General features: G+C 38.7%; 1 protein-coding gene across 24 annotated transcripts in view; it reads right to left on the bottom strand.

The window, feature by feature from the left end:
• Positions 1 to 25,001, bottom strand: part of HYDIN (HYDIN axonemal central pair apparatus protein) — a 516,394-nt gene that overhangs the window by 266,082 nt on the left and 225,311 nt on the right. For all 24 annotated transcript variants that reach the window (XR_008478211.2, XR_013530165.1, XR_013530166.1 and 21 more), the window contains 3 exons: positions 13,114 to 13,181; positions 2,391 to 2,626; positions 59 to 159 (listed from right to left, as the gene is read on the bottom strand). Coding sequence is in view for 20 of the 24 variants with exons in the window: in XM_078357699.1 (XP_078213825.1) it covers positions 59 to 159; positions 2,391 to 2,626; positions 13,114 to 13,181 (405 nt within the window). In the remaining 4 variants the exon portion in view is untranslated. The remainder of the gene's footprint in view (positions 1 to 58; positions 160 to 2,390; positions 2,627 to 13,113; positions 13,182 to 25,001) is intronic.

The following is a 25,001-nucleotide window of genomic DNA, read 5'->3' as shown; positions in this document are numbered from 1 at the left end:
AGCCCGTTACTGGACACTCAGGGGAGACTCTGGATAAGAGCAAGCTGGGGAGAGATACCTTGCTGTAATTAAGAGTGCCAGCACCTCTTCTCCAATGCCCTCCACGTCCACCACCAGTGCCAGCTCATATTTCTGCACAGTGTTGGAGCATAAGGTCACCTGGAAAAAAAAAGTTGACAAGTTGCTTTTCTAAAAAGCAGATTCTCTCTCTACACAGGGGAGAGGAGCCCCGGGAGGACTAGTGATCAGTGTGGTTTCTAAGTGCTTTACGGATATATGGCATTTCACATTGTTAGCTGAACAAGTTACACTGTAGGGTCAGGGCATGCTGGGTGTTTTCAAAGGCCAGGGTAGAAACCAAATGGCTTTTAGTATAATGGCTTTGCTCATTTCTGAGGAGGTTTTGTCAAAGAAGCCACATACCTGCATAAAGGGAAAAATGAGCATGAACGATGAGCAATATTAAACCAACTTTAATTACTGCAATTTAAATTGTTCCCTGCCACTGGGCTATATGAATTATGAAAATGTAACACACTAATGAAACACTATAGCGCAAGTTCTCTTATAGTAAAATAAGTGGAAATAACCATGTCAGTTCCAAAAAATGACATGAGAATTAATCAGATAGTCTGCTTTACCAAAACTGTGCCTCCACCACCCCACAGTCTTTATTAGAGCAGAAAATAGAAAGTGCCAAAGAACGGTCTATTTGAGGACAATAGAACGTGGTCACAATATAAACAGATTTCAGAACTCATCGCTACTCAGGTTCCAATTCTAGCAAGTTGGAGTTAAGTAGTAATGAATGGCACGGACAATTCCTTCAAGAAGCTTAGCAGTTGCTAGGGAAGAATGAGGGTCAAGTGAGGCTGTTGAGGGGGGTGCTCAGAACATTTTACCCTGTGTTTTTATTTGCTGTGAAGCTGTACAATTAGACTTTCCAAAGCCTTTTTGCAATTTTTAATTGCTTCAAAATTATTTGTGCTGGAAGAGATACTTGCAAGTCTAGAACATGGCTTCTGGCATGGGTGAAGGCTTTTCTATCTATAAATTATGTATCTGGTACTAATTAACATGTTTTCTGTTGCAGAGGGAATCACTGGATGCAAATTCGAGTCCCCACAGACCTGGGGAGGCACAGATCAGGAGGAAAATCTATAGCTTGGAGAAAGCTTTTCTAAATATAAAGGAAAAATAAAGTGAAGATGAAGTCATTGATTTGGAAAGAAACAGAGAATCCTAGTGTGACTGTAGCCCCCTGTTTATGTATCTGGGCTGTGGCTAGAAGGAAGAACAAGTGGTTTTGGCAGAAGGCTGCTAGTGAGACGCTGTATCTTTTAAAATCTTCCTGAGATATCTGGGAAGCAACAACAACAGAAAAGATAAGTAACACATACTCTGAGTATTAGGAAGTGAGAAGGAAAGAACTCTAGTGCAGCAGCGCTTCTCACTCGGAAAGCCACAGTTAGCAATCCTGAGATGTTACGATCTATGTTATTGAGCCTCACTGGGCCCGTGGAGGAGCCAAAAACTCCTAGAAAAGCTTTAGGATGAGTGAATTCAAGCTGAGGTATCATGAGGCATTTACAACCAATTTGGGGGATAAAATGATAACCGGTTTAAATATTCAGTGCTAATGACCAAAGAGAAAACTACTACCTTTAGCTACGAAGTCTCATCTTTTTAAAATTTCCCAGGAAGTAAAAAAAAAAAAAAAAAAAAGTCAATTTAGTAGCCTTCAATATTGCTACACCAAACTGTTTGGAGGAGCAAAAATGAAGGAAGACAGCTAAGACGGAAGACAGTGAGGGATCCCTCCACTGGTGGCACTGTGAGGCCACAACCAAGGCACTGAAGTGTCCTTATTGCAGACAAAACATGGAAGAATGAGGAAGTGGACTTCTCATGGAACTGTTAGTGCTATCATACCCACCATGAAGCCCAGATTCAGATTACAAAGCTGAATAAACTGGATATCATCTTTGGTGTAAGTGTGGCTATTTATTGGTATCTAAGGGATCTGAGTCTGAAGGAAAGATAAACCTAAGTATCAGTAAGTTCTGAAATCTGTTGCTATTAGTACCGATGGGTGTACTGTCTGGGTATCAGTGGTTTCACTAGAAATACTGAGAACTCACTCTTCTGATAAAGGCAATGCATCTAGATTAAGGTAAAGCTACTGGAGCAGTGCCAATTTCCTTGCCCAATGTATTTGTGTCTGATTTATTTCCTTATAGGCCCACTTTTTTCTGTAAGTTGACAGCCACCCCCTCCAGTACCCTCCTGCTGGCACTGGACATACTAGAGCAAATCCTAGATGAGGGACCAGTGGCTGTTTTGAAGGTTCAGCTGCTTGGCTGTGTGTGGAGGAAGGCCATGCACTTTACCCTGATAGTAGCAAATCCCTGGGGGCGAATAGTGCCACAGTCGGGCGTGATGGTGAATTCTTTTGGTTTCATTGAGGATGTTTCTTCCTTGGTCCAAGACGGTCTTTTGTAGTCTGCATGCTGCTCACAACATGAAATGCTTTTACGGCCAAGGCCGTCCCCAGGGACACGCAGTTTGAAAGCCATGGGGACCAAAGAAGTATTATTGAGGGAACATATCAAGGTTTGAGGAAACCCTGGAAAACAAAATATGAGGTGAGAAATAAAAGCCCCCCGATACCTCCTTTGACCCTCAATCTCCCCTAGCAACTGCTAAGCTTCTTAAATGAACTGTTTGTGCAGTTCATTACTACTTAACTCCGACTTGCCCTAAGTACTCCATCAATAAATACATTTTCATTCATTACTGTATTTATCCATTCATTTATGCATTCACTTAATGAATATTTATTATGCATTTACTATGTGGAGGTTAAACAGCAGATACAAAACAAAGCCCCTGATTGCCACCCAGGCCCTTCCAGAGAGGCAGCCTCTGTCAGGAGTTTACTGAGTAGTCTTGCAGAAGTATATTTTGCATTTATTTCTTGCACAAAAATATATATTTTTTACATGGAATCATGCTTGCTTTTTATTTGTCCGTGTGTGAAAGAAAAAGCCTATGTGGTTTTGCCCACTGGGTGACCCAGAGCTTGCCAAGACATGGTAGAGTGTCTTGGACCTGCCTGGGGATCACGCTTTTAGGGCTGATGATACAGTGTCAAAAAATAGCCTCTACCAAGAGAGACATTACAAACTGCTTTAGAGCTGGCCAGAGACTAACACCTGACTTTACCTCACTAAGACAAACCTTTGTCATCATAGCCAGCTTTGTTCCTTGAAACTCCTCCCTGAAGAGATGTGGATCTTCTTTGCTTGGCAAGCAATACACTAAGCTCTGATTTTCTTTCTTTTTTTTTTTTGAGACAGAGTCTTGCTCTGTTGTCCAGGCTGGAAGTGTAGTGGCATGATCTCAGCTCACTGTAACCTCCACCTCCGAGGTTCAAGTGATTCTCCTGCCTCAGCCTCCCGAGTAACTGGGATTACGCATGTTCGCCACCATGCATCACCATGCCCAACTAATTTTTGTATTTTTAGTAGAGATGGGGTTTCACCATGTTGGCCAGGCTGGTCTTGAACTCTTGACCTCAGGTGACCCACCAGCCTCAGCTCCCCAAAATGCTGGGATTATAAGCGTGTGCCACAGTGCCCAGCCACTAAGCTCTGATTTTCTATTTCCTAGGTGGCTATTGGATCTGATACCACTTTCAGAACAAGAAGAATGATCTATAGACACAGGAGAACAAAACTGCATATTTTTACTAGATGGAAATGCTATCTTCTACCTTGAACCCCGCTGTAACAAAATGCACTTGGTCTCTTGGAGTAATGACTGCTACTGTCGGAGGTACTTTGAGTTGATCTACTTCTGCCCCATGTCTCAACTTTTGTCTATACATTAGGCCACTGGAGGAAACACAACCATGTACCTTTGTGATTACGCACCTGCCAACCTACTTGGAGGATATCTTTCATGGAAAAAAACTGTGAGACTGAGTGCACTTTCGGGTTATTCTTGGAAATTCCAGAGGAAGTGCTAGAAAGTCAGTTTCACAATCATGCTACATGTGACTTTCCTGAACTTACCAAATAATGACTCTTGAAACTATAGAAGGCTTACCCTTATTTGATCTGACCACTTGTGAGTTAGATGTTCTGTGAATGTGGAGTGCATTATGGAAAGGGGGTTTCTATAAAGATTCAGGTGGGTCTTCCATGCCGTTGCCCAGACTACTTCCTTAAAGCCAGAAGTTTTTCACAGAATAAAGCCAATTATGACCTCCTAGTTACAATAATTCCTTGTGCTAGTACCTGTAATATCCCATATTGCTTGTCATGAAGCCTAAAGGAAGGGGATGTTGATTTGTTAAAGACTGAAGGTCATAAATAGGAAAGTTATTCCTAGGTTTCTCCTAATACTATTCTATCTACAGTTCCACCTGAATGCAAGTGCTTTACAGCTGTAGACCTCTATGCTCCCTTCTTTTAACGTCTGGTAGACAAAGAAATCAATATTTATTTGCCTCTCTTCAAATAATTAACAACATAATTGCATGGAATGTCTCAAGGATCCACAGAGGCACCTGATATTTCTTCCAATAGTAGTAAACGATTTAAAATACAACATTCTCAAAAGGTTCAATTCTCCTCCCAGATGCTGCACCTGACCTAAAAAGCCCCTGGGAAGACTTGCAGAAACTAGCAGCTGAAGGTCACAAGGCTGCCAAGGAAAAATTACAATTCTTTAAAAATATAGTACATTATTTGGAACATGACTGCTCTACTAAAGAATGGACCCTATCTAATCAGAATCTTAAATTGATTCAGCAACATGCAAGACAAAACACTAAATTATAATTGAGAGACTTTGGAGATTCATGGAATATTTTAGGGAATGGATTTTTATTTTTCTAATAAAGTAAAAATCTCCACAAAGCAAAGGGAACTGTGTTGGCAGATCATTATGCAAATCAGGTGGCATGTTTGTCATTGTCCATAGAAATAATTCAGAATATGGGAAATCAATAAGCACATACACCCAATTCAGTTTGGAAATATAAAATTTAGCTTCGGATTTAGAAAACAAATGTTGCCTAAAATTGGGAAGCTCTGTTCATTCCAATGGTCTCTGAAATACCAAATATGCCCCTGAATCTAAGATGGTCTTTGACAAAAATGTTTTACCAGAGGTAAAGCATCACCATCACAGAAGAGAGGAAATAATCTCTGAATAAGAATCGATGGGAAAATGTCTCTGCAGCTGGTGACGTGGCTGGCTCCTGTCTCACATCCTGCTACCATATCCACAAACATTGGACAAGTGGGATGTCAGTCTCTGGAATATACGTGGACTGGGCCCAAACCACAAAGTTCAGAATATGTGCCTGTAATTAATTGGACACTCTTTGGATGGGTTTGAGCCTTTCTGTACAGAAAGATCACTGCTATGACTGTGTCTAAGGAATTGTAGACTATAATTTTCCCACCTGGGGAACGTCACCTTACACTACGAGAGTCAAAAAGAATTCTATAGTATGTTAGCCCTTTGATAAAAAATTTCACAATCCATAATTTTGGGAAATGTAGGGCATAAAAAGAGTATTCTTGATCTTAAGTTGGCCCAGTTCTCAGAAGTTCTTAGATTCCTTGATGAAGAGTTTTACCTTTAGCTCTGATGGTCATCAGATCTGGTTAGCTCCCTCAGTAACTCATAGACTATTCACTTTATGAAATAATAACTAGAAGATTCATGTGATCACAAGTATTTCATCAATCTGAATCAAACTTGCTTCATGCAGACATAAAAAAAAAATATTGTAAGAACCAGCTCATCTGTAAGTTCAAGAAGATTTTCCTAAAATCCCACCCTCAGAAGCCCTCCCCTCTTTCTACCTGAAGAAATGAGTACACTGAAAAATACACCAGTATTTTCAGTATTTTCTTTTTCAGAGCCTTCTAACAACTGACCTTGCAGTTAAACTGTGAGGTGGACCTCTGAGGAAAAAGATGCCCAGAGAAGCTAAATTACTGGCTGAAGACGTGTTGAAAAATACTCTCACTGGAGATCTTAAATAGAGGTTTTCTAAAAAACAAAAAACCTTCAGAAGCAAGTGACCTTCAGAAATAGATTGCTATTTCAAGTCTCTCAGAACAAGCAGACGTTACCCACAGTAGATAGCTTCTGCTCAAGACTGATGGGATGAGATTTTGTCAGATGCCTGACGTTGCTGCTTCTCACACTCTCCCTTGTGTGATTTTGGTCTTTATCATTTCACCACATTACTCCTTGTTTCCTATCTTAAGGTTATACAATTTTGATACACTCTGTGACGTCTCTCTTACTTTCTAAGATAATTCTATGATCATTAAATCCGGTTTTGCCCCCGACTCCCTCCTTTACACCCTCCTAGGGTCAATTTAGGTATTTCCCCTTGAGCCACATACTGCCAGTTCATATCAGTGCCATGGAAGAGACACCAGTAATGAGTCCTTCAATGCTTATGTTTATCTGAACAACTCTGTCACCAAATCCCAGACAGGTTATCATATTTTGTAATAATTTCTCTGTCCAAATTATCCAATGTCTGAGTTCAATAAATGCTCAGAGGTTTTCAAACTCCTTATTCTCATTCAACACATCCTTGTACCTCCAGAAAAACAGTGGGTTTGCAGATATTTAACTGACCCTTTAGTATATCAGCTACCATGTCAGTTGTTACATGGTCCATTTATTCTTTGACCAATCCAAGGATTCATCTGTGCCTCAATGTTCCTTCAAGTACAATCACCACCCAATTCTATTAGCTGAGTCTCTCATGCTACTGCAGCTGTAGTCAACAGAACTAATTATTGGGTATGTGATCCAACATCCAATCCTACCATCAAAAATTTTTATAGCCGGCCAGTCGTGGTGGCTCACGCCTGTAATCCTAGCACTTTGGGAGGCCGAGGCAGGTGGATCACGAGGTCAAGAGATCGAGACCATCCTGATCAACATGGTGAAACCCTGTCTCTACTAAAAATACAAAAAATTAGCTGGGCATGGTGGCACATGCCTGTAATCCCAGCTACTCAGGAGGCTGAGGCAGGAGAATTGCCTGAACCCAGGTGGCGGAGGTTGCGGTGAGCCAAGACCGCGCCATTGCACTCAAGCCTGGGTAACAAGAGCGAAACTCCGTCTCAAAAAAAAAATTTTTTTATACCCATGGAAATTTTAGAAACCAACATATAGTACTATTACCCACCACCCGCTATCCCAACATCAACAATCCCAATAGACCCTGATGCAAAATCTGTATTGAGTGCCAAGCAAATAAATGCCACATCTCCAACACTAATCTATAACAGACTCCTCTTTAGGAATGGAATTTAGTGCCAACACAAGGATAATACTGTCAACTTCAGTTAGCTTAATGTATTCCCTAGCACTATATTAGCCTCTGCAAACCTTTTTCCAACCCCACACAATATGTCTGCCATTCTGAAATAACTAAAATATTCTTCCAATTCTTGGCTCACTGCTAGAACAATCAGTTACACTTTTGCATCAGGACCTATATGCATCCCTATTAGTCTTTTATTCCTGAGCAAGCTTATGAACTCTTCTGTTTCATTAATGCCTTACTACTTGCACATGTGGGGTAATAATTAGGAAGCTTCAAATGCCTCTCCACATCCTCCAGTGCTACCATACTTCTTTGTAAAGAATCTGAGGAGAAGCCAATCCACCTGGGGAAATAATGGTACTTTGTTGGAGTCATGAGGCTTCAACTTGGGGTCGTATAATTAGAAATTATCACAAAATCGTCCCTCACTTTGTCTGATGCAGTGCGGACTCCAGAACCAAAGCAGAGTAGCCTACATCCACTGAGCCATGTGACTTTGGAAACAGATTGCCTTAGATTTCCTCTTGGCAGGCCCAAAAGTTATGTTATTGCTGACCCTTCCTGTCACGATACAGAGAAGATTAATTTGTAGCTAAACTAAAAGAAAAGATAACTTAGGTTTTGAAGGTGACTTAAGTTGGTTTTTGAGATGTTTTCATGTCTCAGGTTTGAGAAGTCTTGGGGGTCATGGTTCTTCAGTTTATCATCAAATGGTTCAAATAAGATACCACAAAAGAAAAGAAAATTGTTGCTAATTTTCGGCTAAGTTAATTACCAAAACTTTTAACCAAATCAGCTATAAGGAAAAGCTGTTGATTTTTATTTCTATAGCTCAAGGAAACTATGGATAAATTATCCAATGATAACCTTTCCTGGAGGAAAGATAACCTAATAAAGGAGGTTTAATTGGAAGACAGTTAAGGGAAAAATCTATCCCACCTTGGAGCATGCATACCTGGTTTTGTGTGATCTAGAGTGTGACTCAGAGCTCCCCAACATCAAAAACCCCACTCTAGATCTGATGGAGAATAATGTTATCAGTGTCATTGTTTTGAAAATGAATAAGAGCCTTGAAATGGACACATGGGTTATTCTCTTATTTGGCATAAGCATATAGGAAAAGGAGGTGATGACAGGAGAGTTCTGGCAAACAGGAAGAGGAAGTGGAAAGGCTACTCCTGTCTCAGTGAAGTGTGGGAAGGAGAAGAATAACTGAGTGGCCAGATGTGTACGTCATGGCGTCTCCCTTACATGCCAGAATCTCAGGGACAGGGTGGCTAAAGAGGTTGAGGGGATGCTGGAAGCAGAGGGACTTCTGCCTGGCTGTCTTGTTGGGAATCTCAGAGCAGACCACTTCACAGAACATCCTCATACCTGCCTGGGGCAGCTAACTATGGATAAAAATGGTATGGTTAGGCAGAAAGTACTGGAATATCTCTCAGTTCCCATGTGGCTAGAGAAGGACCCAGGCATTACACATGGATACACAGCACCCACTTCCTTCCACTCATGGTTCTGGAAGGTAGCTGGGTTGAGAACAGTAAACTTGCCATGGGTCTGAAACAGGGCTGCCATTGCAAGAGGCCAGACAACCATACCTCAATAGCTATGAAGGGAGAGGACAGTTGGCTCAACACTGCCCAGTGGAAATACAATGCAAAACACAAAGAGGTGACATTAATTTTAACAACATGGTGTATTTAACCGAATATGTCAGAAATATTCGGTTAAACATTTCAATGTGCTCAGTAGCCTCCTAAAAAAAGCACAGGCCTAGCTCTAGGGAGGATGGAGTCAATGGAAGCCAAGTCAGTGTCAGCTCTGATGGAGCCAAAAGGATAAGCCATCAGTGTTCCAGCAATACCTCAGTAGAAATGGGCACCATGGGTAAGTGGTTAGCTTCACGAGACACCCACAGACCAGTGTCTCAGCGCTCCCCAACTCCTGCCACACTTGCTTGATAGGGTGGGAACACATGAAAAACACTAGATGGATTATAAAAACTACTTACATTTTCTTTGCAAAAAACATCTAATATGATTAAGATTAAGCATCTTTTAATATCTTTCATAGACCTTCTATTCTGTTTACACACTTACCAATTCATACATGTCTATTCATCTATTTTGCCAATTTTTCTATTGGATAATTTAACTTTTCCTCATGGATTGGCAAGAGTTGGTTTCATGTATTCCAAAGCTTCATGTATTCTGATTTTAATGCTTTGCCTATTATTTATGTTGCAAGCATTGTCTTTTTACTGCATTCACAAAATCTTTTTGTCTGGAAATTTTCTTAATGCTAGGTAAAAGGTTAAAGAAACCAACTTGTTTCTTTATGGCTTTTACATTGGGCATCTTGTTTAAGACTTTCATTCCTCTACAGATCTGATATTTCATACTGAGCATGTATACATTCCCCTATAGTCATGGCTTTGTTTCTATTAGTCTATTTGCCTATGCTTTAAAGTACATTTTCATATCTGATAAAGTCCACAGTCACTGATCTTTGTTTAAAAATTTATTGGCTCTTCTGTGAATTTCTCCCTAGGGAATTAACCAATTATCCTCTTCCTGTAGTGTTTGCACATTTATTGTTAGGTTATTATACAGTTTTATATTCTTAAATGATATTTTTCTATTATATTTTCCAGTTAACCATTGCTATGTTAAAGAAATACTTTTTAATAATATTTTGTTTGAATATATTGCTAAACTCTTGTAAGTTTGAATGCTCTGTCGGTTAATTACTGACAAATTTACCAGTTAATTACTGGTAAATTACAGTTTTTCTAGGCAGAGAATAACACATTCTATAAACCATAATAGTTTTGGCTTTTTTCTTTTCAACTACATATCTTTTATTTCCTTATCACATTGGCTAGGACCTCCAGGACAATGTTGTATGATACCTTGACAATAGGTTTTTGTTTTTTTGCCTCTGAAAATAAATAAGAATGCTTTCAACATTTAATTGCAATATCCCAGTCCCCAGAATAGTGTCTAGAACACAGCTAAATGATTATTACTAAATGAAGGTTACTAAGTGAATAAATAAAGGTCTCTATTAAATACATTTTCCTTCATACAAAGGAGTTTCATACAAAGGAGTTTCCCTCCTACTTCTAGTTTTCTAAGAATTTTTTTTTTAATTATGAATGAGTGTTGGATTTTGTGGAGTATTTTTCTCAGTATGAACTGAGATGATATAAATTGTGGTAAATTACATGATTGGATTTCCTGTTTGTTATTGAACCATTTTTGCATTTCTGGGATAAATCCTACTTAGTCATGATGCAATTTAAAAAATACATCTCTATGCATGTAATTTGCTAATGCTTTATAATCAATGTTCATAAGTGAGATTGGTCTGTATTTTTCTTTTCTTGTGTTGTTTTACTGTGAATATATTTGTCTCCTAAAATGAGTTAATAGCTTTCTACATATTTCTGTGATGTGAGATACATCCATTTCTTCACCATTTAGTAGAACTCACTTGTAAAACTGTTTAACCTAGTGCCTTTTGTTGAGGGGTAGATACTTGACTTCTTTTCCAGTTTATTCTGCGATTACTTTTCTATTGAGGTTTTCTACTTCTTGTGGCAATTTTAATAACATATTTTTCTCCAACTCATCCATTTCTCCTATTGTTTTATGGAGTTGTATATAGCATTCTCTTATCTGTTTTTATTGCCTTAAATATCTGCAATTTTCTTTCTTTCCTGGTTCCTAATGAGAGTTATGAGGGTTTGTTCTTGTTGTTGTTGTTGTTTAGAGTCTTGCTCCTTTGTCCAGGCTGAAGTGCAATGGTGCAATTACAGCTCCCTGCAGCCTCCACCTCCTGGGCTCAAGGTATTCTCTTGCTTCAGCCTCTTAAGTAGCTGGGGCTACAGGTATGTACCACTACACCCAGCTAATTATTTTATTTTTTGTAGAGATGGGGTCATGCTATGTTTTCTGGGCTGGTCTTGAACTCCTGGGCTCAAGCAGTCCTCCCGCCCTGGCCTCCCAAAGTGCCGAGATTATAGATGTGAACTACTATGCCTGGCTGTTTCTTAATTGATGTTGCCCAGATTTGCTAAGTTACCACAAAATTGCTGGTTATCTCCCACTATCCTTTACCTTCTTCAGGAAGTAACAAAATCTCTAAATTTTGGTTGTGAATGTGGCCACCCAGAATGAGGCTGTATTTCCTAGTCTTATGTGCAGCCTGGTTGTGGCCACACAACTAAGTACTCACCAATGTGATATAACCATATATGGTATGTGCAACTTCTAGGAAGTGTCCTTAAAGGGAAAAGGTGTACCCTTTTCCTGTCTCTTCCTCCTTTCTGCTGGCTGGAATTGAGTATGATGGCTAAGGTTAGGGCAGATATCTTGACCAAGACATGGAAGTTACATGCTACCTATGACGGAACCACAGAATTGAAGGAGCATCCAGCTGCATACTATAAGGACAAATGTTTTTCTTCAGTTAAAAAATTCTCAGCCACCATTTCTTCAAATATTGCTCTTTGGCCATTTTCATTCTTTCTCCATCTAGAATTTCTATTAGATACATGTTAGAACTTTTAAATCAAATCAATATTCCATGTCCCTTTATTTCTCTTTCATATAGTCTAACTCTTTGGCTTTCAGTGCTACATTCTGGATGAATTTCTCAACATTAGTTAATTGTCAATATGTAAGTTTTATGCCTGTCAGTGTTTGGGGAGCTCAAGTGGAGGAGACAGATAAGGCACAGAGGAGTCTCACAATTTGCGATGCTGACTTGTACTTAAGTCCTTGATATCAATACTCCTTCTCTCAGCTACACCTGGGGTCCAGCAATCAATCCGTAAACCCTTTGGCTCATCCACTTCATGTATAAATCTCTAGTCTTATGTCAGTGTAGAAGAGACACAGTTGCCAAGCTGTAGAATGAGGGTAGGTAATGGATGGGGACTGAACAACCACATCTAGGATCTACAACTCATGCTCCATCTAAGGATCATGCAAAAGGAACATATCAAATGTTCAACATAAATGTATTTATTTTTAAATTACAGAGCTACCATAAAAACTCTTTAGCCAGTGATGATAATTTCTTATAAACAAAATCTGTCTGATAGGTATAGTTAAGAGAGTGACTACACTCTGCCAAATACATATTACTTTGAGTATCTTTACAATTTTTTTATCTTACCACAATCTTCTGCTGCCACCACTGTTAAAACTGTAACTAGAAATCACTAGTGATATGTACTACTCAACTTGGAGCACATTAAATGAAGTTATTCATGTTAGAAGTAGCCCCTTTATAAAAATCAGTACCTGCACTTTAAACCCCTGTGTTTGTGATGTATTTATGGTCATTGGTATTCACTGGAAACTGTAGATACTTCAAAGCAAAACAGCATTTTGAGGAAATTAGTGGCATTTTGGCATCTTCAGATATTCGTGGAGCTCAATAATGAGCTTACCGCTGGTATATAGCATTTACATTAACATTTCAGAACTGAACAATAGAGTAGAATCCAATGAATCGGTATGAAATTTCTTGGGGTAACTGACTTGGGACGGTTATGTGAACTGCTTCTTATGCGGGGCAATGAGATACAGGGCACATGTTCTGAATGTCCTTGTGCTGGGCTTTGTATTCCAGTGCTGTGGAAGGAGGGTTCTTTGTAAACCTTCCTCCTCCCATGTGGAGAAAAGAAATCCTATTCGAGTTCTAATTTAAAATGGAAAATTACTCACCAAAGGAAACATCACCAAAGTGCAGAGCCGGAACATTAAAATGGAAGGTTGGTCCAATAACACAGCCTCTGGAAGTAGGAAAACAAGGTGGAGAAGAGGGAGAGAATCCAGTGAATCACTCACAATCAGGAAGTGGGGCAAGACTAAGTACAAAAACCATAACTTGCCATTAAATCAATTATAGTATCTAGGATTTAAAGAAAGCATGACATGGTGGTCTATCACAGTGGTTCTTAAAATTCTTTTTCATGATTCAAAACTTATTTTTGGCAAACAATCATGTGGTTCATAATTGGAAGTAAGTCACTCCTCAGCAAATGCAAAACAACTGAAATTATAACACACAGTCTCTCAGACCATAGTGCAATCAAGTTAGAACTCGGAATTCAGAAACGAACTCAGAACCGCACAGCTTCATGGAAACTGAACAACTGGCTCTTGAATGTTGACTGGATAAACAATGAAATGAAGGCAGAAATAAAGAAGTTCTTCAAAACCAACGAGAACGAAGACACAACATACCAGAATCTCTGGGACACATTTAAAGCAGTCTCTAGAGGAAAATATATAGCAATAAGTGCCCACATGAGAAGAGTGGAGAGATCCAAAATTGACACCCTATCGTCAAAATTGAAAGAGCTGGAGGAGCAAATCAAAAAAACTCAAAACCTAGCAGAAGACAAGAAATAACTAAGATCAGAGCAGAACTGAAGGAGATAGAGACACAAAAAACCCTTCAAAAAATCAATAAATCCAAGAGCTGGTTTTTTGAAAAGATCAACAAAATAGACCACTAGCCAGATTGATAAAAAAGAAAAGACAGAATAACCAAATAGATGCAATAAAAAACGATAAAGGGGCTATCACCACAGATTCCACAGAAATTCAAACCATCATCAGAGAATATTACAAACAACTCTATGCACATAAACTAGTAAACCTGGAAGAAATGGATAAATTCCTAGACACCTGTGTCCTCCCAAGCCTAAACCAGGAGGAAGCCGAAACTATGAATAGACCGATAACAAGGTCTGAAGTTGAGGCAGCAATTAAGAGCCTACCACACAAAAAAAGCCCAGGTTCAGATGGGTTCACAGCCAAATTCTACCAGACACACAAAGAGGAGCTGGTACCATTCCTTCTGAAACTATTCCAAATAATTCAATAGACAGAATCTTCCCAAATCATTTTCTGAGACCAACATCATTCTGATACCAAAACCCGGCAGAGACTCAACAAGAAAAGAAAACTTCAGGCCAATCAATATCCATAATGAACATAGATGCAAAAATCTTCAATAAAATACTGGCAAGCCGATTGCAACAGCACATCAAAAAGCTTATCCACCATGATCAAGTAGGATTCATCCCAGGGATGCAAGGCTGGTTCAACATATGCAAGTCTATAAACATAATTCACCACATAAACAGAACCAAAAACAAAAACCACATGATTATCTCAATTGATACAGAGAAGGCCTTTGACAAAATTCAACAGCCCTTTATGCTAAAGCCACTCAATAAACTTGGTATTGATGGAACGTATCTCAAAATAATAAAAGCTATTTATGACAAACCAACAGCCGATATCATACTGAATGGACAAAAACTGGAAGCATTCCCTTTGAAATCTGGCACTAGACAAGGATGCCCTCTCTCACCACTCCTATTCAATATAGTACTGGAAGTTCTAGCCAGAGCAATCAGGCAAGAAAAAGAAATAATGGGTATACAAATAGGAAAGGAGGAAGCCAAATTGTCTCTATTTGCAGACGACATGATAGTATACCTAGAAGACCCCATCGTCTCAGCCCAAAATCTCCTTAAACTGATAAGCAACTTCAGCCAAGTCTCAGCATACAAAATCAATGTGCAAAAATCACAAGCATTCCTATACAACAATAACAGACTTAAAGAGAACCAAATCAAGAACGAACTGCCATTCACAATTGCTACAAAGAGAATAAAATACCTAGGAATACAACTAACAAGGAATGTAAGGGACCTCTTCAAGGAGAACTACAAACCACTGCTCAACGAAATCAGAGAGGACACAAACAGATGGAGAAACATTCCATCTTCATGGTTAGGAAGAATCAATATCATGAAAATTGCCATACTGCCCAAAGTAATTTACAGACTCAATGCTATCCCCATCAAGCTACCATTGACTTTTTTCACAGAACTGGAAAAAACCACCATGAACTTCATATGGAACAAAAAGAGAGCCCGCATAGCCAAGTCAATTCTAAGCAAAAAAGAAACAGCGGGAGGCATCACACTACCAGACTTCAAACTATACTACAAGGCTACAGTAATCAAAACAGCATGGTACTGGTACCAAAACAGACATATAGACCAATGGAACAGAACAGAGGCATCAGAGGCAACACAACATATCTACTACCATACAATCTTTGATAAACCTGACAAAAACAAGCAATGGGGAAAGGATTCCCTGTTTAATAAATGGTGTTGGGAAAACTGGCTAGCCATGTGCAGAAAGCAGAAACTAGACCCCTTCTTGACACCTTACACTAAAATTAACTCCAGATGGATTAAAGACTTAAACATAAGACCTGGCACCATAAAAACCCTAGAAGGAAATCTAGGCAAAACAATTCAGGACATAGGAGTAGGCAAGGACTTCATGACCAAAACACCAAAAGCATTGGCAACAAAAGCCAAAATAGACAAATGGGACCTAAACAAACTCCACAGCTTCTGCACGGCAAAAGAAACAATCACTAGAGTGAATTGGCAACCAACAGAATAGGAAAAAATTTTTGCAGTTTACTCATCTGACAAAAGGCTGATATCCAGAATTTACAAAGAACTCAAACAGATTTACAAGAAAAAAACAAACAAGCCCATTCAAAAATGGGCAAAGGATATGAACAGACACTTTACAAAGGAAGACATACATAAGGCCAACAAACATATGAAAAAATGCTCATCATCACTGGTCATCAGAGAAATGCAAATCAAAACCATACTGAGATACCATCTCACGCCAGTTAGAATGGCGATCATTAAAAAATCTGGAGACAACAGATGCTGGAGAGGATGTGGAGAAATAGGAACACTTTTACACTGTTGGTAGGAGTGTAAATTAGTTCAACCATTGTGGAAGACAGTGTGGCGATTCCTCAAAGACCTAGAAATAGAAATTCCATTTGACCCAGCAATCCCATTACTGGGTATATATCCAAAGGACTATACATCGTTCTACTATAAGGACACATGCACACAAATGTTCATTGCAGCACTGTTTACAACAGCAAAGACCTGGAACCAACCCAAATGCCCATTGATGATAGACTGGACTGGGAAAATGTGGCACATATACACCATGGAATATTATGTAGCAATCAAAAACGATTGAGTTCATATCCTTTGTAGGGACATGGATGAATCTGGAGAACATCATTCTCAGCAAACTGACACAAGAACAGAAAATGAAATACTGCATATTCTCACTCATAGGTGGGTGATGAACAATGAGAACACATGGACACAGGGAGGGGAGCACTAAACACTGGGGTCTATTGGGGGGAATAGGGGAGGGACAGCGGCAGTGGGGGGAGCTGGGGAGGGATAGCATGGGGAGAAATGCCAGACGTGGGTAAAGGGGAGGAAGACAGCAAATCACACTGCCACGTGTGTACTTATGCAACTATCTTGCATGTTCTGCACATGTACCCCAAAACTTAAAATGCAATAAAAAAATCATGTGGTTAACTTATCTTATTTCTACCAATGAATGGGTGAGAGTCAGAGCAGGTGGCAGGTGGATCACCAAAGAATGGCAAAATATGTTGTTATTTTGAATGAGACACGTATCATGTAGTTTTTAACATGTTGAGAAATAAAAATTATAGGTCTAATCATGTAACACACATGAAAGACTATCCTTGATACTAGTAATCCCTTTTCATGCTTTCATATAAACTGTTCTAATTCCATTCTAACCACTGTGACATTCACTCACTGTGATGGTGGCCAGCTACTTAATCAGCTTCTGTTTCTCTTCCTCATGTAAAAAAGAGAGGACTGGACTAGGTGACATTGAACGACCCTTTACTCTAAATGTTGATTCAATTTCTCTCTCAGTGCAAGGCTTCATGATCTTGGAGAGATATTGTAGCTTAAAATAAATAATAGAGAGATTTTATAACTTCTAGCTTAGAAGGTATGGTAGGTAGAATAATGGCTCCCAGAGATATCTAAGTCCTAATTCCCAGAGCCTATGAATACATTAGGTTACATGGCAAAGAGGAATTTAGGTAGCAGATGAAATTAGAGCTGCTAATTAACTGAATTTAAGATAGGGAGGTTATTCTGTCTTATCCGGGTAGGCCCATTGTAACTACAACAGTGGTTTTTAAAAATAGAGGAGAGAAGCCAAAATAGACAAATGGGATCTAATTAAACTCCAGAGCTTCTGCACAGCAAAAGAAACAACCATCAGAGTGAAGCAGCAACCAACAGAATGGGAAAAATATTTTGCAAGCTACCCATCTGACAGAGGGCTAATATCTAGAATCTACAAAGAACTAAAACAAATATACAAGAAAAAAACAACTCCATCAAAGAGTAGGCAAAAGATATGAACAGATACTTTTCAAAGGAAGACATTTATGTGGCCCACAAACATATGAAAAAATGCTCATCATCACTGGTCATTAGAGAAATGCAAATCAAAATCACATTGAGATACCATCTCATGCCAGTTAGAATGGCAAACATTAAAAAATATTTTTTTTATGGAGACAACAGATGCTGGAGAGGATGTGGAGAAATAGAAATGCTTTTTACACTGTTGGTGGGAGTGTAAATTAGTTCAACCATTGTGGAAGACAATGTGGCAGTTCCTCAAGGATCTAGAAATAGAAATATTATTTGACCCACAAATTCCATTACTGGGTATATACCCAAAGGATTATAAATCCATATAAGGACACAGGCACATGTATGTTCATTGCAGCACTGTTAACAATAGCAACGACTTGGAACCAACCCAAATGCCCATCAAAGATAGACTGGATTTTAAAAAAATGTGACACATATACACCATGGAATATTATGCAGCCATAAAAATGGATGAGTTAATGTCCTTTGCAGGGACATGGATGAATCTGGAAACCATCATTCTCAGCAAATTGACACAAGAACAGAAAATCAAACACCACATGTTCTCACTCAGAAGTGAGTGTTGAACAGTAAGAATACATGGACACAGGGAAGGGAACATCACACACTGGGGTCTGTTGGGGGGTGGGGGCTAGGGGAGGCATAGCAGGGGGTGGGGAGGGTTGAGGGGGAGGGATAACATTAGGAGAAATACCTAATATAGGTGACAGTGGGGATGGAGGCAGCAAACCACCATGCCATGTGTATACCTATGTAACAATCCTGCAAGATCTGCACATGTACCCCAGAACTTAAAGTAAAATTTAAAAAAAAAGAGGAGAGAGCCAGGCACGGTGGCTCACACCTGTAATCCCAGCGCTTTGGGAGGCTGAGGCAGGTGGATCATGAGGTCAGGAGATTGAGACCATCCAGGCCAATATGGTGAAACATACAAAAAAATTAGCTAGGCATGGTGGCACATGCCTGTAGTCCCAGCTATTTGGGAGGCTGAGACAGGAGAATTACTTGAACCCAGGAGGTGGAGATTGCAGTGAGCCGAGATTGTGCCACTGCACTACAGCGTGAGCGACAGTGCAAGACTGTCTCAAACAAAACAAAACTAAACAAAACTAAAAAACAAATAGAGACAGAAGAGAAGGTCAGAGTGCTGCAATCTGAGAACTCAACCTGGCTTTGAACACAGAAGAGGGAAACCATGAACCAAGGAATGTGAGCAGCCTCAGGAACCCAAAAAAGGTTAGGAAATGGGTTCCCTCTAGAGCCTTGAGAAGGAAACACAGCCCTGCCAACACTGATTTTAACCCAGCAAGACCTGTATTAAGTCTACAGAACTGTAAAATAGTAAACATGTGTTGTTTTAAGCTACTAAATTTGTGAAAATTTGTTACAACAGCAAAAGAAAACTAATCTATTCAAGTATCTTGTTTACCTTCAGAGCGATAATTATTTTTCTCCATGGTCCACATCTTTATTTGTAGGTCAAAGGTAAAAAGGTAAAAATGAAGTGTCCCATCTGTGTGGCAAAACTTAAATGTTATAGACACACAGATAGCAGAAAACACACTTCTAATTCACCAAGCTCCAGATGGTGGTGGCGTGTGTGTGTCATACCATGCAGAATATGTTGGTGCCTTAGTGTAATCACAGCAAAGCCTCAAGGCAAAAAGTTTTGAGTCTTACTTTCTCATGAGCATTTAGTGTATCTCATGCTAATGATCTGAAGTGGTTTTAAGGGGAGTGGTTGGGACTCAGCCAGGAATTAAGATCCAGTTGAGAATGAAGTCAACAAACAGGCCGATAGGCTATATGCTTAACTTTTAAAAGAAGCTTTTAAGGGCCGGGCGCGGCGGCTCAAGCCTGTAATCCCAGCACTTTGGGAGGCCAAGGCGGGTGGATCACGAGGTCAACAGATGGAGACCATCCTGGTCAACATGGTGAAACCCCGTCTCTACTAAAAATGCAAAAAAATTAGCTGGGCGTGGTGGCGCGTGCCTGGAATCCCAGCTACTCGGGAGGCTGAGGCAGGAGAATTGCCTGAACCCAGGAGGCGGAGGTTGCGGTGAGCCGAGATTGCGCCATTGCACTCCGGCCTGGGTAACAATTGCAAAACTCCGTCTCAAAAAAAAAAAAAAGCTTTTAGGGACCAAATTAACAAACAGATCAAAAGTGTCTGACATGCACAAGATACCAAAGAAAGTAGAAAAGAAGTTAAAAAAAATTTTTTTTAACAATGCAGACATTTAATCAGCGCAGAAGTTTAAACAGTCAAAGATACCTGACACTTGTTCAAAGGTACGTGTAACTGAGGGAACTGTGGCTGAGCAATCCCATCTAGTTAATGCCAGAGGCTCTGGTATTTTCCTTCTTTTTTATTGCCAGGTACTCATTTCTCAATACCACATAAGCTAGTATTTTAGCAAGTATGCCTTGAAAGATCAGGACAAATATTATATTTTTACTCTTTCTATTTACTCTTTCAATTACTTGACACAATATTTTCAGTGGCTGGATAAACAACACTGTACAATGAATGTGATTTTTAAAATTACCTGTGAGCAGTTTTCTTCCCTCCTATTTTTACATATGTGAATTCATAAAGTTTGAACCATAGCACATATTTTGTATTCAACTTGTCTCACTTACATATTATAATAATTGATTCATTCTCTCTCTTGTCTTTAAAATGATAATTTTAACAGACCCTTGCACAGATTTATGGTACAACCTTGGCATAGACCTGTCCAAACATTCTGAATCCCTGTGAGAATTAATGTGACCATATCTAAGTCACATTAAAATAGTCACAGGCCTATTTTAAACATTTCATATAAATGAAATATAGTGTTTTTTGTGACTGACTTCTTTCACTTCTCATGTTTTAAAGGTTCAGGCATTTATGATACCATTATAAACCTTGAAAACAACATTCATCCATTATGAACCTTGAAAACATTATGACAAGTGAAAGAAGCCATCACAGAAGACCAGGGTAGCAAGGTTCATCCATGCTACCATGTTGTGACATGTATCAGTGCCTCATTTCCTTTCCATTCCTTTTTATGGTCAAATAACATCCCATTGTATGGATATACCACATTGCATTTATCTTTGGCTACTATGAATGATACTGTTATAAACAGTCATGTACACGTTTTTGTGTGAATACATGCTTTCAGTCCTTTTGGGTATATACCTAGGAGTGGAATTGCTAGTCATATGACAACTCCGTGTTTACCTGTTTGAGGTACTGATAAACCATTTTCTAAAGTGGCTGCATGTCTTACATTCCTTTCAGTGTATAGGGGTTCTCATTCCTCTACCTTTTCACCAACACTTACAGTAGTTCCTCATCTGTAGTTTGGATTTCCTGTTGTTTTTGTCTGGTTTTGGTATCAGGGTAATATTGGCCACATAAAATGAGTTGAAAAGTGTTTCTACCTTTTCATTTTTTTGGAAGAGTTTGTGAAAGATTTATGACAGTTCTTCATTAAACATTCAGTAGAATTCACCAGTCAAGATACTTGATCCTGTTTTTTGTTTGTTTACTTATGGTCAACACGGTCCAAAAATATTAAATGAAAAATTTCCAGAAATAAATCACTCAAACATTGTGAAGTGACTGTCATTTTGAGTGGTGTGATGAAGTCTTGTGTCATCCATCTCTGCTCAGCCTGGGTCATGAATCACCCTTTTGTCCAGTGTATTGACACTGCACATGCCACGCCCTCTTGAGGCACTTAGAAGCTGCCTTGGTTCTCAGATCAACTGTCACAGTATTGCAGTGTTTGTGTTTGAGTAACCCTAATTTTACTTTTGCACATTGGGACCTAAAAATGCAGAAAAAGGGAAACTTCTGTATTTTTCATCTTAAAAGTATTTGCCATCCAAGTGAGCGTGAAGTAGTATCTCATTGTGGGGTTTTGATTTACATCTCCCTGAGGATTAATGATATTGACAGTCTTTTCATGTGTTATTAGCCTTTTGTATATCTCCTTTGGAGAAATGTCTGCTTAAACACTGTCTCCATTTTTAAATTAGATTATTTATTGAGTTAAAATTGTCCAATAATTTATTGTCCCTTATCAGATATATGAGTTGCAAATACTTTCTCCCTTTTCATAGGTTGTCTTTTCACTTTCTTGAAAGTATCCCCTTTGAAGCACAAATTTTTTTGCATTCTGATGAAGTCTAATTTATTTTTGCTTTCATTGCTTGTGCTTAGGTGCTGATATCTGAAAACTATTGCTCATTTGGTTTTTGGATATACATATTATCCCTTTTTATTTTTGAGACAGAGTCTGACTCTGTTGCCCAGGCTGGAGTGCAGTGGCACAATTTCAGCTCATTGCCACCTCCACCTCCTGGGTTGAAGTGATTCTTCTGCTTTAGTCTCCCAAGTAGCTGGGATTACATCCACACATAATCATGCCTGGCCAATTTTTTTAGATTTTTATTGGAGACAGAATTTCACCATATTGGCCAGGCTGGTCTCAAACTCCTGAACTCAGGTAATCTGCCCATCTTGGCCTCCCAAAGTGCTGGGATTATAGGTATGAGCTACTGTGCCAGGCCTATCTCTATGTTTTCTTCTGACAGTTTTTTAGTTTCACATTTGTTTCACATTTCAGTCTCTGAGCCATGTAAAGGCAGTTCCCTTCTACTCCTAGTTTGTTAAGTTTTTTGTTTTTTAATCATAAAAGGGTGTTGAATTTTGGCAAATGTTTTTCTGTGTTTATTGAGATAATCATGTGGTTTTTGTCCTTTATTCTATTAATATGTCATGTTACATTGATTGATTTTCATATGTTAAGCCAACCTTTCATTCCTAGGATAAATCCTACTTGGTATGAGGTATAATCCTTTTCACATGTTGCTGGATTTGGTTTGGTAGTATTTGGCAAAGATTTTTGGGTCTAAATCCATAAAGGTTATGGGTTTTTAGCTTTCTTTTCTTGTAATTTTTTTGTCTGGTTTTGGTAACAGGGTAATACTGGCCTCATAAAATGAGCTGAAACGTGTTTGTACCTTTTCATTTTCTGGAAGAGTTTGTGAAAGATTTATGACAATTCTCAAACATTCAGTAGAATTAACCAGTGAAGCCACATGATCCTGTTTTTTGTTGGTTTGTTTGTTTGCTTTTTGGTCAGAATATATTACAGGTCTATTCAGATTTTCTATTTCTTCTTGAGTCAGTTTTAGTAGTTTGTGTCTTTCAAGGAATTTGTTCATATCACCTACATTATTTAATTTTTGGCGTACTACTGTTCATAGCATTATCCACTAATCCTTTTAATTTCTGTAAGGTTGGTAGTAATGTTCTTTCTTTTATTCCTGTTGGGTAGAGTGTGCTGTAGATGTCTGTTAGGTCTAGCAGGTTTATAGTGTTCAACTATTTCCTTTATGATCTTCTGTTTTTTTTTTTTATTATTGAAAGTGGTGTATTTACATCCCTACCATTTTGCTGAATTGTGTATTTCTCCCTTCGATTCTGTCTGTCTGTGCTTCACATATTTTAGTTCTCTGTTATTAGATGTGTGTTTATAACTGTCATATATTTTTGATGAATTCACTATCTTATCATTGTAAAATGCCCTTCTTTGTCTTAAGTAACAATATTCGTTTTAAAATCTATTTTGTCTGGTATAACATAGCCTCTGCAGCTTTCTTTTGCTACTGTTTGCATGGTATACATTTTTCCAGCCTTTTGGTTTCAACATATTCATATCTTTAGATCTAAAATGTGATGTCTTGTAAAAAGCATATAGATTCATCATTTTTTTGGTTTTGTTTTGTTCTAATTCATTCTGCCATTCTCTAACTTATAATTAAAGTATTTAATATATCGACAACTAATGTAATTGCTGATAGGGCAAATACTACTTATTTGCTATATGTCTCATGTCTTTTCTGTTCCTCTATTCCTCCATTACTGTCTGTCTTTGTGTTAAATGGATATTTTCTACACTTTTAAATTCCCTTATTTCTTTTATTATATTTTTAAGTGAGTTTAGGGAATAGTTTAGAGAATGGGCAATCCTGAATTTGGTTAAATAATTTAGAGTCAAACATAAGGGGGGTAGTATTCATGCAACAGGAATGCCTAACAAACCCAAATACACGAGTTACTGCACCTAATAGACAACCTTGCTTGAAGGAGGTACTCAATAAGAATCTATTAAACAAATATCCAAAACACACATTCATTCCTAAAAAGAGTAGCTATGTATGTGTGTTGATGGTAAGACATAGTATTAATTATTAGGCCTAAACTTAAAATGAGGAACGGCCAGGTGAAATTGGAATAAGCTTTTTTATTAAACTTGAGGGGCAGTTAGCTTTCCTTGGCTAGCATTTTCCCTTTCTTTTGTCCACCTGAAAAGTAAAACTGCTCCTTTAACGTCCCATACTTTCCTACCTACAGATAGGGCCATTATTCCTTTTATCATAAATTTTTTTAAGAACAGAGCTTATAAGTTTTATCTTTGCTGCTTATGTATGAAGGCTTGCTTATGATACTAGATGTTGTTATAGGTATTTATAATTCAAAGCAATACTTCCTGATGCCCAGTAGTCAGAAAGCTTCCAAGAGTTGATCTGCTGGATCTTATCAAAGGCCCTTATGGGACCAGAGGATCCGTGAACTAGAGACAAGGTTATATTCACAAGTTTTGTTCTTCCTGCTTCTTCACTGCTTGTCATGAGAGATGAGATGTTATGAAGGTAGGAAGTGGGCTGAAGTTCATATAATATGAAAGAGTATTTCCATCCTTCTCATATTGTATACACACCCAAAGGATGTCAACTATGGGCTGGGATAAGTGTGGCGCATCTTTGTGAAGAGTCAATGTCATTCAAATATTTAGAGGACAATCCTTATTTTTCCTCTTATAAAACACACACACATATTATGTAAATGTCTTGTGAATGTTTCAGATAAGCCTTGGGACTTGAAAAAAAAAAAAGATTATGATTGTGACAGGCTGCTTTAGCCATGCCACAGAACCCTTGAGGCACACACATCCACTCTCCTTAGTTGCTATAACAAAGTGCCCTAGATGGGGTGGCTTAAACAACAGAAGTTTATTTCTGTCACTGTCAGAAGGCTTGGTGACTGCAGGGTTATTTTTTTCTGAGGGTCTCTCTCTTCGGTATCTCTTTACTTTTTCACATGGCCCTTTTCTATGTGTGTGTCTGTGTCCTAATGTCCTCTTCTTATAAGGATACCAATCATATTAG

This window comes from Callithrix jacchus, chromosome 20, assembly GCF_049354715.1.
Source record: "Callithrix jacchus isolate 240 chromosome 20, calJac240_pri, whole genome shotgun sequence".
Classification (NCBI taxonomy): domain Eukaryota; kingdom Metazoa; phylum Chordata; class Mammalia; order Primates; family Cebidae; genus Callithrix; species Callithrix jacchus.
This window is presented reverse-complemented; position numbering and strand designations above follow the sequence as displayed.